Raw genomic sequence first — 12,654 nt, forward strand, 5'->3', positions numbered from 1 at the left:
ATGACATATTTCTTGAGACGAATTGAGGAATGCTGTACCTACTAGGGCTGCACAGTGGGGTAGTGGTTAGCACTTTTGCCTTGCAGCAAGAACATCTCTGGTTCAAATCCCGGCCTGGGCCTGGGATCTTTCTGCATGGAGTTTGCATGTTCTCCCTGTGCATGCATGGGTTTTCTCCGGGCACTCCGGCTTCCTCCCACAATCCAAAAATATCCATCCATTCTCTATACACCGCTTTATCCTCACTAGGGTTGCGGGGGGTGCTGGAGCCTATCTCAGCTGACTTGGGCGAAGGCAGCACCCTGGCTAGGTCGCCACTCTGTCGCAGGGCTACATATATAGACAAACGATTACATTCACACCTACGGGCAATTTAGAATAACCAATTAACCTCAGCATATTTTTTGGACTGTGGGAGGAAGTCGAAGTACCCAGAGAAAACCCACGCATGCACAGGGAGAACATGCTAACTCCATGCAGAAAGATCCCAGGGATTTGAACCGGGGATCTTCTTGCTGCAAGGCGAAAGTGCTAACCACTACAACACTGTGCAGCCCAGTCCAAAAATATGCTGAGGTTAATTGATCACTCTAAATTGCCCATAGGTGTGAGTGTAGGTGTAATTGTTTGTCTGTATATGCGACAGACTGGCCACCTGTCCAGGGTGTCCCCTGCCTTCGCCTGAGTCAGCAGGGATAGGCTCCAGCCCCCCCCCCCGCGACCCTAGTGAGGATAAAGCGGTCTATCGAGAATGGATGGATGGATGTACTTACTATCATTTGCATCCAAAATATTGTCACAAAAAACCCCAAAAAGCGGCATTTTAAAGCAGAACCAGAGCATGACGACGACAGAGAAATTCAGAGTCTATGTTGTATAATATGAACTGTGGTCGCGTCTTTTGACAAATTACGTTCATTTCAACTATGTTTCTCTCCGAACTTAAGTGAGAATGCAGTTTTCTTTCATAATATTCCGTTTGATGTCTCACTATGGGATGCACGCCCCTGCTGCAGATCTCAGAAGCATTAATCTCATTACACCAATCTTGATTGGCTGGTGAAACGTGTCCGTCCGTCACAGGTAGTCCCACCTACCTTAAATAGCTCATGCGGATGGCACCACATCATTCAAACACCTCTTCTCACTCGGAGCATATCTCACGTCCATTGCTAGTTAGCTTAACTGTTCGCAGACGGATCTTATTTAGCTTCCGTCGCCGGGCACTACCTAGCTTTGGATTCTCCGCTCTTATCGGTCACTCCAGATCGATTTTCTGTGCTTCCTAGCCTCCCAACGGCTTGGGCAGCACTATCCTCGACGCTTCTCCACGGCTTTTCAAGTTTTCGAGCATTAGCACACCAGGTAATCTCTCGACTCTCCACGGTTAGCACACCAGCTAACTGCCTCGACTCCCTGCCTGCACACCAGCACACCAGCTTGCAAGAAATGGAGGCTGGAGCTCCTCACACCAGAGGACAAGGAGACTCTGGTGGGGCCCGTCCCTGTCGCTGCGGGAATAAGATATCGAGCAGGGATCCACACCAGGTCTGCTCGGCCTGCCTCGGGCTGGAACACGCCCGGCTGGCTATCGACGTCCCCGGCTCATGTCAGCACTGTGCTGTGTTCATGATGAAGAGTCTCTGCAGACGGCTAGCCGCCAGGCTAGCTTGTCTGGACAGGACCCCTATCTCCCTTCCGACGGTGTCCCCGTCAAAGGCGGAGAGGATGAGGGGCCTGTTGCTGCGGTGGGACCGGAGGCTAGCACCAGCTGGGACTCCCAGCTCGACTTAGCCGCGGAGCCCTCGCAGGAGGAAAAAGTCCTGTTACTGGACTATGGGGAAGATGGGGACTATGAAGATGGCGCCTTAGAATACCTCATTTCAGAGGATGAGGAGGAGGACGACATCTTCATGACTCCGGCTCGGGCTGCGCAGCCCGCAGCCTCTGTCGCTTCTCGGGATGGTAATGAGGGCAGCACACCAGCTTCTCCCCTCCCCAGCTCGAACATGCTCGACGTGTGCAAACGCGCTGCGGCCCGGCTGGCCATCCCCTGGCCCGCAGTCGTAGCTGAGACCTCCAGGTCCTGCTACGAGGTAAAGAAATTGCCCATGGCCAAGAACGCGGTGAAACAGTGTGTCTCCGTCTTCCCGGAGCTGCTGGATGAGGTGGCCTGCTCATTGAGAGACCTCCCTTACAGCACCAGGAGCCCGATTCTCGGGGCCTCTTCCCTCGACTGTGGGGCGATGGAGAGCCTGGGTCTGCTCCGCATGCCTCCTATGGAGCCACTCGTTGCAGCACATCTTCATCCCCGGCTGTCAACGTTGTCCTCCAGGAGCCCCACCTTACCGTCCAAAAATGACCGTTTTCAGTCAGCCCTGCCTGAGAAGGCTAACAAGGCAACGGCACTTTCGGCCAGAGTGCTCAATGTCCTCTCCCTGCTCACGGCTTATCAGGCTGAGTTATGCGAGGATTTTGCGCAATCTCAGGACCCAGCTACGTGGGAGGAGATACCGGTCATCACTGGCCTGTGTCTCCACGTAAAACGGTGCGCGATCCGGGCCACGGGGAAAGCGCTGGGGTCTGTGGTGCTGCAGGAACGAGCGCGGTGGCTCAACCTTGCCAACCTGTCAGACCGAGAAAAGGAGGACATCCTGGACATGCCTATTGTCCTGGAGAGGATTTTTGGCTCTGCTTTGGACTTAATGCATCGACGATGCGAGGCCAAAAACAGGGAAGATGAAGCTCTCTGGCTTTGCCTCCCTCGTATGCCCCCAGCTCCCTCTCCACCTGCGCAGTGTAAAAGTTTCGCGCAGGCTGCTTCTCAGGCTTCACAGTTTAAAACTCCTAAACAGCCAAAACCCCAACTGGCTCCGGGCCCCCCGCCTGGCCGGACCGGCTGGCCCAAAAAGCCCGCGGTCCCGGCTGTAGCTCCGCCGGCACAGCCCGCGCAACCTGTCTACAACCAGGCCACGAAGAAGAAGAGAGCGGCTTGACTGCCCCTCTCTCCATCGGTGATGCAGCTGGATGTTCCCCGTTCACCAGCTTCACCTGTTCAGCCTCCATCTCCCGGCTGCCACAGACCATGCCAGTGCAGCCCAGGAGCAATTGACTTTTGACGACAGAGGTTTCAGCTGTTGCTCCTGTCTCATGTCCACAAGCACGCTCAATCACACACTTTTTCTCAATGAAAATAAACGGTGTTCCGCTCTCACATCCAGGCCGAATGCTGAGGGCGCAGCCAACAGAAGCCAAACAAAATGTTCAACTCAGAATAAGCAGCGTGGTGGCGACACCTGCTGTTCCCCCTCGGCAGGAAGCCACGGCTTTTCCCAGGGCAGGGGATGTTTGGGCCCCGCCGCTGCGCTGTCCTCCCGGGCAGGAGTGCTCAGCGGCCCCTGGGTGCCATGTCATTCTCCGCCTGGAGAGGGTGCCACCGCACCGTGGCTGGGCCCTCTCATGATGGAGAGGCTGCAAGATGTCAATCTGAAAGACACGTATTTCCACATCCAATTTATCCTCGTCACGTTTATCCTCTGAGGATAAATGTGGAAAAGAGAATGCTGTCCCCGACGCAGGACATAGTTTTTGCGCGGTTTTCCACCCACACCCAGAATGCCTAGCACTGTGGGCCTGGCTCCTAAGTGGTTAAATCTGTCAGCTGTGGGTCTTTCACACCGGGTGATTTCCACTATTGAAAGTGCTCGGGCCTCCTCCACTAGGTCTCTGTATGACTATAAGTGAAGAGTGTTTGAGCAGTGGTGTCAGAGAAATGACCACATTCCCTTTCAGTGTCCGGTGGGAGTGGTATTGTCATTCTTGCAGGACCTGATTGACAAACAAAAAACTTTCTCCACGGTGAAGGTGTACTTGGCAGCTATTGCCGCCACCCGGTGGTTTGCCGGTTTATGAAGGGAGCGCGTAGACTTCTCCCCCGTGTCCAGACCGCTGGCACCACCATGGGATCTGGCTGTGGTTCTGGAGTGACTTAAGGGTCTTCTCTTTGAGCCACTGGAGGGAGCAGCCTTGAAACACGTGTCACTCAAGACAGTGTTGTTGCTGGCTCTGGCTTTGGCTAAGCGAGTTAGTGACATTCATGAGCTTTCGGTCCATCCTTCATGCACTCTTCCCGGGCGATGTGAGAATGATTTTGAAGCCCAACCCGGCCTTTGTGCCCAAGGTGGTGGGCTCATGTTCTCCTATTGACCTTGCGGCTTTTGCTGCCTCACCAGGTGAGCAGCGGTCGCATGCGTTATGTCCAGTCCGTGCGGTGTGCTTACATGGATAGGACGAGGGGTATTAGGATGAGCGATCAGCTGTTCTACTCCTGGGCTAACCCACATAAGGGGAAACCTGTTACAAAGCAGCGTCTGTCCCACTGGGTGGTGGAGGTGATTGCTTTGGCTTACACGAGTCAGGGTTTACAACCACCTGTGGGTTTGCGAGCACATTCGACTCGGGGCTTTGCTGCATCCTGGGCCTTGTTCAGGGGAGTTTCTGTTCAGGACATCTGTGCTGTGGCGAGTTGGTCCTCGCCTCTCACTTTCGTCCATTTCTATGTGCTAGACGTCTCTTCTCCGTGCGTGGCACGAGCAGTTTTGCTGTCTTAGTTGGAACAGAGCATTTTTTCCCCTGTGGGTTGGTGGACGATGGATAAGTTTGTCTGGCAATACGGGAGCAACCATATCCCATAGTGAGAAATCGAACGGAATATTATGAAAGAGAGCTTTAGGTTTTTTACATAACCCCGGTTCTCTGAGTAATATGAGTGAGATGTCTCACCGGACAACTCTTCTTGCTTGGGCTAGTGAGAAGAGGTGCTTATCTTGAATGATGGGGTGCCGTCCGCATGAGCTATTTAAGGTAGGTGGGACTACCTGTGGCGGACGGACACGTTTTACCAGCCAATCAGGATTGGCATAATGAGATTAATGCTTCTGAGGTCTGCAGCAGGGGCGTGCATCCAATAGTGAGACATCTCACTCATATTACTCAGAGAACCGGGGTTATGTAAATAACCTAAAGTTTAGTTGTTTAGGAATGTAACTGATAGATAGATCATTCATCGATTAATTAATTCTCTAGTGACTGGTTCTGAGCCAAAGTTGCACTTTTTAGTTGTTCAATCTGTAAGATTTGTTGCATTTTAAAGTCGAGCTGTACATTTGTACAGTAAATCGCCAGTGTTTTGTTTCTGTATCTCAAATAGCACAGCAATGATCACCTCTGAGCCTCCGTGAGGCTGAAAGCAGCATACACACAAACACTCAGAGTCCCAGTGCAGAGCTAGTTGGTATCAGGCTGGTGATGGATGGAGGATGAGGTCAGTCCTGAGGGGGATCCAGACTCTGTGGAAAAGACCTGTTGTTCTCTCTCTGCTGTCTCTCCCTGCTGAGCTGCAGTCCTCTGATGATCTCATCCACTCACTCACACAGTATTCCACATTCACACACACACACACATACACACACACCACATGCACTCATCACATCCTGGGGAAAACACTGCTGGTGATTCCCTCTTAAAGGAGCTCCGTAATGTTTAGATGCTAATCGCTGACCAGCAGGATTTTGGGGGCTGTGAATAAAAAATGAGGAGTTGCTGCTGGTTTTTTAATGCTGGATGAACCTTTGCCTCTTTTTCTCACTGTTTCCTTTTTGGATGCCGTCGATGGTGGTGCAACAACAGTTCTGGCATCATGTGTTGCATTTATTTTCATGTGCAGTATTTTATTTGCAACATTTTGATTACATGTGCAACATTTCACTTTCTTGTTGCCAGTATAATGTGCAATATTCATTTTCATCTCATTTTTCAGGTGCAATATTTCATTCCATTACACTTCATCACGTGTGATGTTACTTATCTCAGTATAATTGGAAAATTTTTCAATTATGGTTAAAAAAATTACATACAATAAGAACATCTTATTGCTTTATATGTTTAACCACACATTTGTTATGCCATTTGGTTTTTTTTTCTGACCAATACCTGACACAACAGTTTTATTCAGGATTAAAAAAAAATATCTTAATTTATCTTGAGGCACATATGTGGTTCGTCTAAACTGTAACTAAACTTGACCTCGGGCACGTGAATGGTGCATTGTGCAAGTTTAAGGTTTAAATTACAACAATTAATTTAATAAATTTATGTAATTTTCTCATTTGTAAGAACTGATACACTTCACAGATTTTTTTATCAGGGGTGATCCTACGGACCACTTTCGTGTCGATTACAAATGGAAACCTGGAAAATTTAAGCTACACAACTCTTAAACATGCTGTAAAACGCAATATTACTTTGTACTGCAAAGTCCAATATCCCTCTCTGTCTGTTGTATAAGGTTCTTATTGTTATTTTGTACCGGCTTTCATTACATGCTTTTTGCCTTTTAATGTAGACTCTGACCAATGACTGGATTTACGCTGCGGGTGTTGGCAATACCAATGCTTTAGTGGATTTAGTTGTTTTTAAAATATAAATACGCTAATTAATGTTTTACCTTTCAATATTTTATTTTTATCTAAGTTGTTTGTGTGCCAGCTCGCACAGTGGAGAGTGGTTAGCACTTTCGCCTTGCAGTAAGAAGATCCTCGGTTCAAATCCCGGCCTGGGATCTTTCTGCATGGAGTTTGCATGTTCTCCCTGTGCATGCATGGGTTTTCTCCGGGTACTCTGGCTTCCTCCCACAGTCCAAAAATATGCTGAGGTTAATTGATTACTCTAAATTGCCCGTAGGTGTGAATGTGAGAGTGATTGTTTATATATGTAGCCCTGCGACAGACTGGCGACCTGTCCACGATGTCCCCTGCCTTCGCCCGAGTCAGCTGGGATAGGCTCCAGCCCCCCCGCGACCCTAGTGAGGATAAAGTGGTGTATAGAGAATGGATGGATGGATGTTTGTGTGCCAGATACTCATCTTCATTGTTAATGAGACCTTCACACATCCATGTACTCTGCGTTTAAATGAGGGTTGAATGAATGAATGAATAAAATATTGATAAATGGTTTATACAACTAGTATTGCTGCATCAAGTAGCAAGAGTACCAAAAGTTCCGTAGACCAAATCTAAAATTCGTATCAAATTATCCAAAGACAAATTAAATTCAGAGCAGAATGTAACACGTCATGATTTATAAATGACTTTCTGAGACATTTTCAGAGCTTTATTATTTTACAAAAATTTTAAAAATCTGTAATCAACATGTATATTAATCCAAATGCCCCTGGGTGTTAGATTCAGATTCAGAAAGCTATATTTGTCCCCAGGGGGAAATTAAAAAGTCACGCAGAGCAGTCAGTGCAACAATGACATAATAAGAAATAGGGATAAATATATATACATATCTAGAGCAAGTAATAATAAGAATAAAAATTAAAAAGAGAGAAATAACACCAAAAAAAACGCAGCTTACCAAAAGGTGGGATAAGTAGGTTTGACTATTTATATTTTAATTTGTTTGCAGACTGAAACACTGCCTGCAGTTCACCTGAGAAGTACATTAAATTGTTATTGTGTCAATTTTGGTCATAAATGAGTTACTATCTGCTTCCTGTTTGTGTTTAGGAGCTCAGTTTTTTTTGGTTTGGTTGTTTACTAAATCTAATGCAAATGGTTTATTTTTATACCGATTTTTTTTTATTGAACATGTAGAATGATTTTAATGAAGTATCATGATTTTAAACTGAGATTTCATTAAGTTCACTTCACAGATGAGTAGTTCAAGGACCACTGGAAAGGTGACAATCTGAAAATTCTTTCTGTTTTTTTATAGGCCTAATAGTGCAGTTAAAAAGTGACACTACAGGCTCCATATGTGTGCTCAAATTTAGCAGTTGTGTTTTTGTGTCTTCTCACGAGCATGATATTGATCTGAGATCTCTGCTGTACATGAAAACCAATAAAGTCAGGAAATTGATGAAATCACGTCCAAAGTATGAAGCAAGAACCAGATGCTGCCAAGTTTTTATTGTAACAGCACACTTACTCCTAACCCTCAACTTGACTTTGTTTGTTTTTTTAAATAATTTTATTTAACTTGTAATCAGTAAAGTTCCACTAAAGTCATAGTGAACCTGAGAGCAGAAGTAAAATAACGTGAATACAAAGGTGTCACATGCCAGTGATTCAAGTGTATGCAGTTACATAAACATGTACCAGCAGTTTATTGGTTCATGTGAACAGACACACACACACAACCTTATATGATCAATTAATCGGATTTCAACCAGTCGGTGTAACATGAAGATGATTGTTTGTGATGAGAGAAGCACACTCTCATTTTCCAGCCTTTAGAATAACCTTGTTGAAATCCAATTTTTCTCGTCTTTTGTTTGCTCACTCACGCTCCCTCTCCCACATGTCTGTCATCTTCTTGGATTCCTTTGGATTTAAAAAAGTAGCAGAACTCTAATAACAAAAAAAAGTGCTTCATTTCGTGCGGGTGCAGAACGCTGTCTTGAAAGTGAAAGTGTGGAATACTGCAATCATACACAAGCTGGCAGCACTGATTGGCACTGCAGTCGCATATCCGTGCTCGAGCAGGTCCTGCTAATGGCACTATTTGTGTTATTTTAGGCATTGGGTGCCAATCTTAGTGCCAGGAATTTTGCATAAGGTCAGAACTTCCCCCACGTTGTACTGCAGGGTGTCGTGTTTGATCTAATTTGATTGGTCTGCGGTGTTGCAAAAGTTAATACAGGTTTTCCGTTTTTTTGGGAGATCTGTGCCGTGGCAACGATTTTCCTATGACGCACGGACACCCAATAAAGAGAAGGTAACGTCAGCTATGTTTGCGGTGGTTTGTGTCAGACTCATTTCTTTTGTTTTTGGATGTTAGATTAAAGGAGAAACACCCTCTTGCTGCTCAGTCTGTAACTACAACCTATTCTCACTTCCGGGACATCAGATTCTGCCATTTTGTCAAAGGTGCTGGCATCTTAGAGATGTGCACAAAGTGTCCTCAGTAACACCTGCTTCAGCATTCAATACTGATAGATGTGTGAGTCTTTCTCCTGTGTAAAGTGCATGAGGAGTTTGGACTCACTGACACAGGAAACTTGAGATTTTGCTTGTGACTTAAATGTTGTTTTCTCTTCCTACTGGGTTAAACCTCTGAACCATGGGTGTTTTGGGCTGCTTTTACATTTTTACTCGCTGTGAGCTCATTTTTCACTGCAATATAAATTCCAGCACCTCTATGGAAACAGCACAACCATGGATAGAAGTAGGACAAGCTCCAAAAATGTCTCTTGTGCAGCACATTGGAGTATTAATGCCTCTGAATCATCTAAAAAGAAAAAAAATGAATTTTACATTTCTGTGTTTTTTGTCATTTTACAATTGAAAAAAACCTAAAATCCACATGTGCAACATTTTTCCAAGTGCTCACAGGTTTTGCAAATGATGGAAAAAAAACTCTACTACTACTTGTCGCCTCACTGCTCTGCATAAACACAGCTTGCAGTTCAACCGAGTTCGACCAAAAAGTCTTTGAATTTTTATCGTTTGACTGTTGCTGATAGCAAAATTGCAAATGGCTTCATAGTTGAACCAAGGACTGCAGATTTATTTATTTTTTTAGAACTTGATGAGGGCAAATGATTACATAGATATTTTACTGCTACTACTACTACATTTTTAATATGTTTCCATACTTATCTTTTTTCTGTTTTGAATAAACACAGCCTGCAGTTCACCCTTGTTTGGGAAAAAATTCCTGAAGTTTTGTCATGTGACTGTTGCTCATAGCCAAGTTACTAATGGCTTCACGGTTGCAATGAAGAGCACAGAATTTTTAGGTTTTTTTACGGATTAGTCCAAGTCTACATTTTCTTATTTGTTTCCATACACACTGCTTGCAGTTCTTCCGGAAAATCCATGAAATTTTTACAGTATTTGATTTGCATAGATGATTTTTTTTAACAAAACGTAGAAAATTTTTCACAAATATCATGATTCTAAACTTAGGTTTGGTTAAGTTTTTACAGAATAAGCAAGGACCTTTGGGCAGTTAAAAATCTGTCGGTTCGTTCAGTTTTTACAGTTTCTGGATGATAAATGGTGCCATTTTGGCATTTTATTTCAAAGATAACATGCCTTTCAAACCTGCTGGTGGGTTTTGGTGTTGAGAAGGTTATGCAGTTTTTAGCAGCCTATATGCTTGGTGAAAATCCACCTGGATGAACTGAACTGAACACTTCTGGGAACTGTGGTTTATTGAAAGCAACCATTTTGTCCATCACAGGTTGTTTTCTGGTAACGTCAACTAGCTGCCTTCTCACTGGTTGTTAATCAAACCAACAAACAAGTTGAAAACTGAACTTCACAGCGAAAGCATTGCTGCCGCCACAAGTGTTTTTTGGTGTTTCACTCTCTGCTGCTCTCACTTCTGATTCTCTCTCTCGCTGCCTCTTTGTCGCTTCCTCCCTTCTCCGTTTTGGCACATGTTGCCACGGTAACTACTGCCTCTTTTTTTGGGCCAAGTTGTGGTGCAATTTTTAAGGCCCATACTGGGTTCAAACCACTCCTTCATTCACACACACACACACACACACACACACACACACACACACACACACACACACACACACACACACACACACACACACACACAGTATCAGGCAATCATAGGCACTCAACAACACCTGCTATCTTGCACACACAACCATCAACACCTCTGCATATTTTGTATCCATCGATCCAACGCACACACAGTCACACTAACACACAGCTACACAACATTAAGACTTTTGATTCGTCCTCCCACTTTCAGGTCCTGTGGGAGATTATCCAGAGTGCCGCTGGTCTGAGGATCGTCCCGAGAAGGAGGGAGGTCGAGGAGGACGGACAGCGTTTAGGAGGAGGAGGAGGAGGAGCCTCGAGCAAGAAGACTCAGCCCCCTGCAGTGAAGCCCCTCCCCCTCAGAGGAAGAAAAGTAAGTGCCGACGTTTTATCTCAGCTTCCGTGTGTTTTGTGACTCTATCCACCTAATTAGTGTTTCAAATCAACCGTCATATCCCAGAATGCATTTTTTCCCATCCTGTCGAACCGGGCTGAGAGCTGCTGTGTTGTTTAGTCAGTTTTGATGGAGTTTTTGGTGAAGAACGGCTTTGTTTCCTGCTGGTGTGCACAGCGTTTGATAGATGACGCAATGCTAGGAGGTAAATTTTGATCTCAGAAATGAAATATTACATTTGTTGATGCTGTGTGAGTTCATGTAATCTTAAAGTTGAGGTTCATGGTAGAACACAGAAAAACAGATGAAGTTACATAAAGTGGTAAATAGGGCGAAATGTAACAGAAATGACAATAAAATTTTTCCCAGATAAATCAGAAAATACTATCAACAGCAAGAAAAAAAAGAATAATTTTTGCAATTTTTGCGTAATAAAATCAAAATGGGAATCTGATATAGGCATATCTTTTCTGTGCCATGCTCTACTGAAAGTTGGGTAATAAGAATCACTTTGGCACCATCCTTTAAGTCATGCCCAAATGTCAAATTTAAGCTTTTCAAATGTGAGGATTGCCTTCTTTTTCCTGATTAAGTCATAGTAGGTTGAACAAGTTGTAGGTTTTGGAGTGTTAGTTCGGTGCAACAAGGCATGAAGACGTCACCTGGGACATTTTTTTTTAGTTTTACAGACAAATTTTTTAGAAACCATAGCAGGCTGAGGTCAATTAGTCTTTAAGTAAAGCTTCATTTGGATACAGTGTGTTTAAGCATTTTGAAATCCTGCCAGGACATGAATTAGCTGACATGTTTGGTCACTTGTACGTTAAACAAGTACTTTGCAGAGCATCAAACTCAGTCCACAGCTGAGCGGCATGAAGAAACACAAACAGAGACGACCTGAAGTCCTGTCTCAGTTTTTTGAACCTTAATCCTCTGAACCCCAAACAGCTTCTGGTCGTTTCTTTACTCCTTTCACATTTTTAGTCACATTTTTCACTAAAATACAGAGTCCTGCACTTCTGTGGAAACAGCACAACCATGACTACAAGTAGAGTGAACTCAAAAATGCCCATAAATCATAAAAATAGAAAACAAGAGTTGATTTTCTCTAATTTTACAAAAATTGGAAAAACCTTGAATCAGCATATACATTTTCAGAGTGCCTGCGTGTTATCAATACTTGAGAAACATTAGATATTTTACTGCCCTTTTAAATTTGTTTTAGTACTTGTATTCTTTCTGATCTGTGTAAACAGCCTGCAGTTCATTCTAGTTCTGTCAGTTTTTATTTTGTGACTGTTGGTTGCAGCTAAGTCAATTTTAGCTTTACAGTTGTGCCATGTAATACAGAATTTTGAGCAAACAATTTATTTTTGCCAAATTAATAACCAAGATGTGTAAAATAAAATGATTTAGATGAAATGTCGAGAGTTTAAAGTTTGATTCGCTAAAGTTGTCCAATGGAACAACACATCTCCGATAACTAGTTAGAAGTCGACATTGAAAATCTGAATCTTTCTGTTTTTATGGTTTGTTACGATTACAAATCAGGTAATTTTGTGATTTTTTTGTTGTTTTTTCTCAAACCCACTGACAGATTTTGGGATTAAAGCTGTGAGTGGAAACAGATCACTGATATAAATTAAAATCCCAAAATTCATAGATTAAAACCGTCAGTGTGAAGAGATGTCT

The 12,654-nt window shown here is 44.3% G+C and overlaps 1 protein-coding gene across 4 annotated transcripts in view; it reads left to right on the forward strand.

Moving 5' to 3' along the window:
* The window catches only part of LOC110966087 (zinc fingers and homeoboxes protein 2-like), a 221,363-nt gene that overhangs the window by 56,958 nt on the left and 151,751 nt on the right, over positions 1–12,654 (forward strand). For all 4 annotated transcript variants that reach the window (XM_051955100.1, XM_051955098.1, XM_051955097.1 and 1 more), the window contains exon 2: positions 10,780–10,941. In XM_051955100.1, the coding sequence (XP_051811060.1) occupies positions 10,780–10,941 (162 nt within the window). The remainder of the gene's footprint in view (positions 1–10,779; positions 10,942–12,654) is intronic.

The sequence above is a fragment of the Acanthochromis polyacanthus genome, chromosome 11 (genome assembly GCF_021347895.1).
Source record: "Acanthochromis polyacanthus isolate Apoly-LR-REF ecotype Palm Island chromosome 11, KAUST_Apoly_ChrSc, whole genome shotgun sequence".
Taxonomy (NCBI): Eukaryota; Metazoa; Chordata; class Actinopteri; family Pomacentridae; genus Acanthochromis; species Acanthochromis polyacanthus.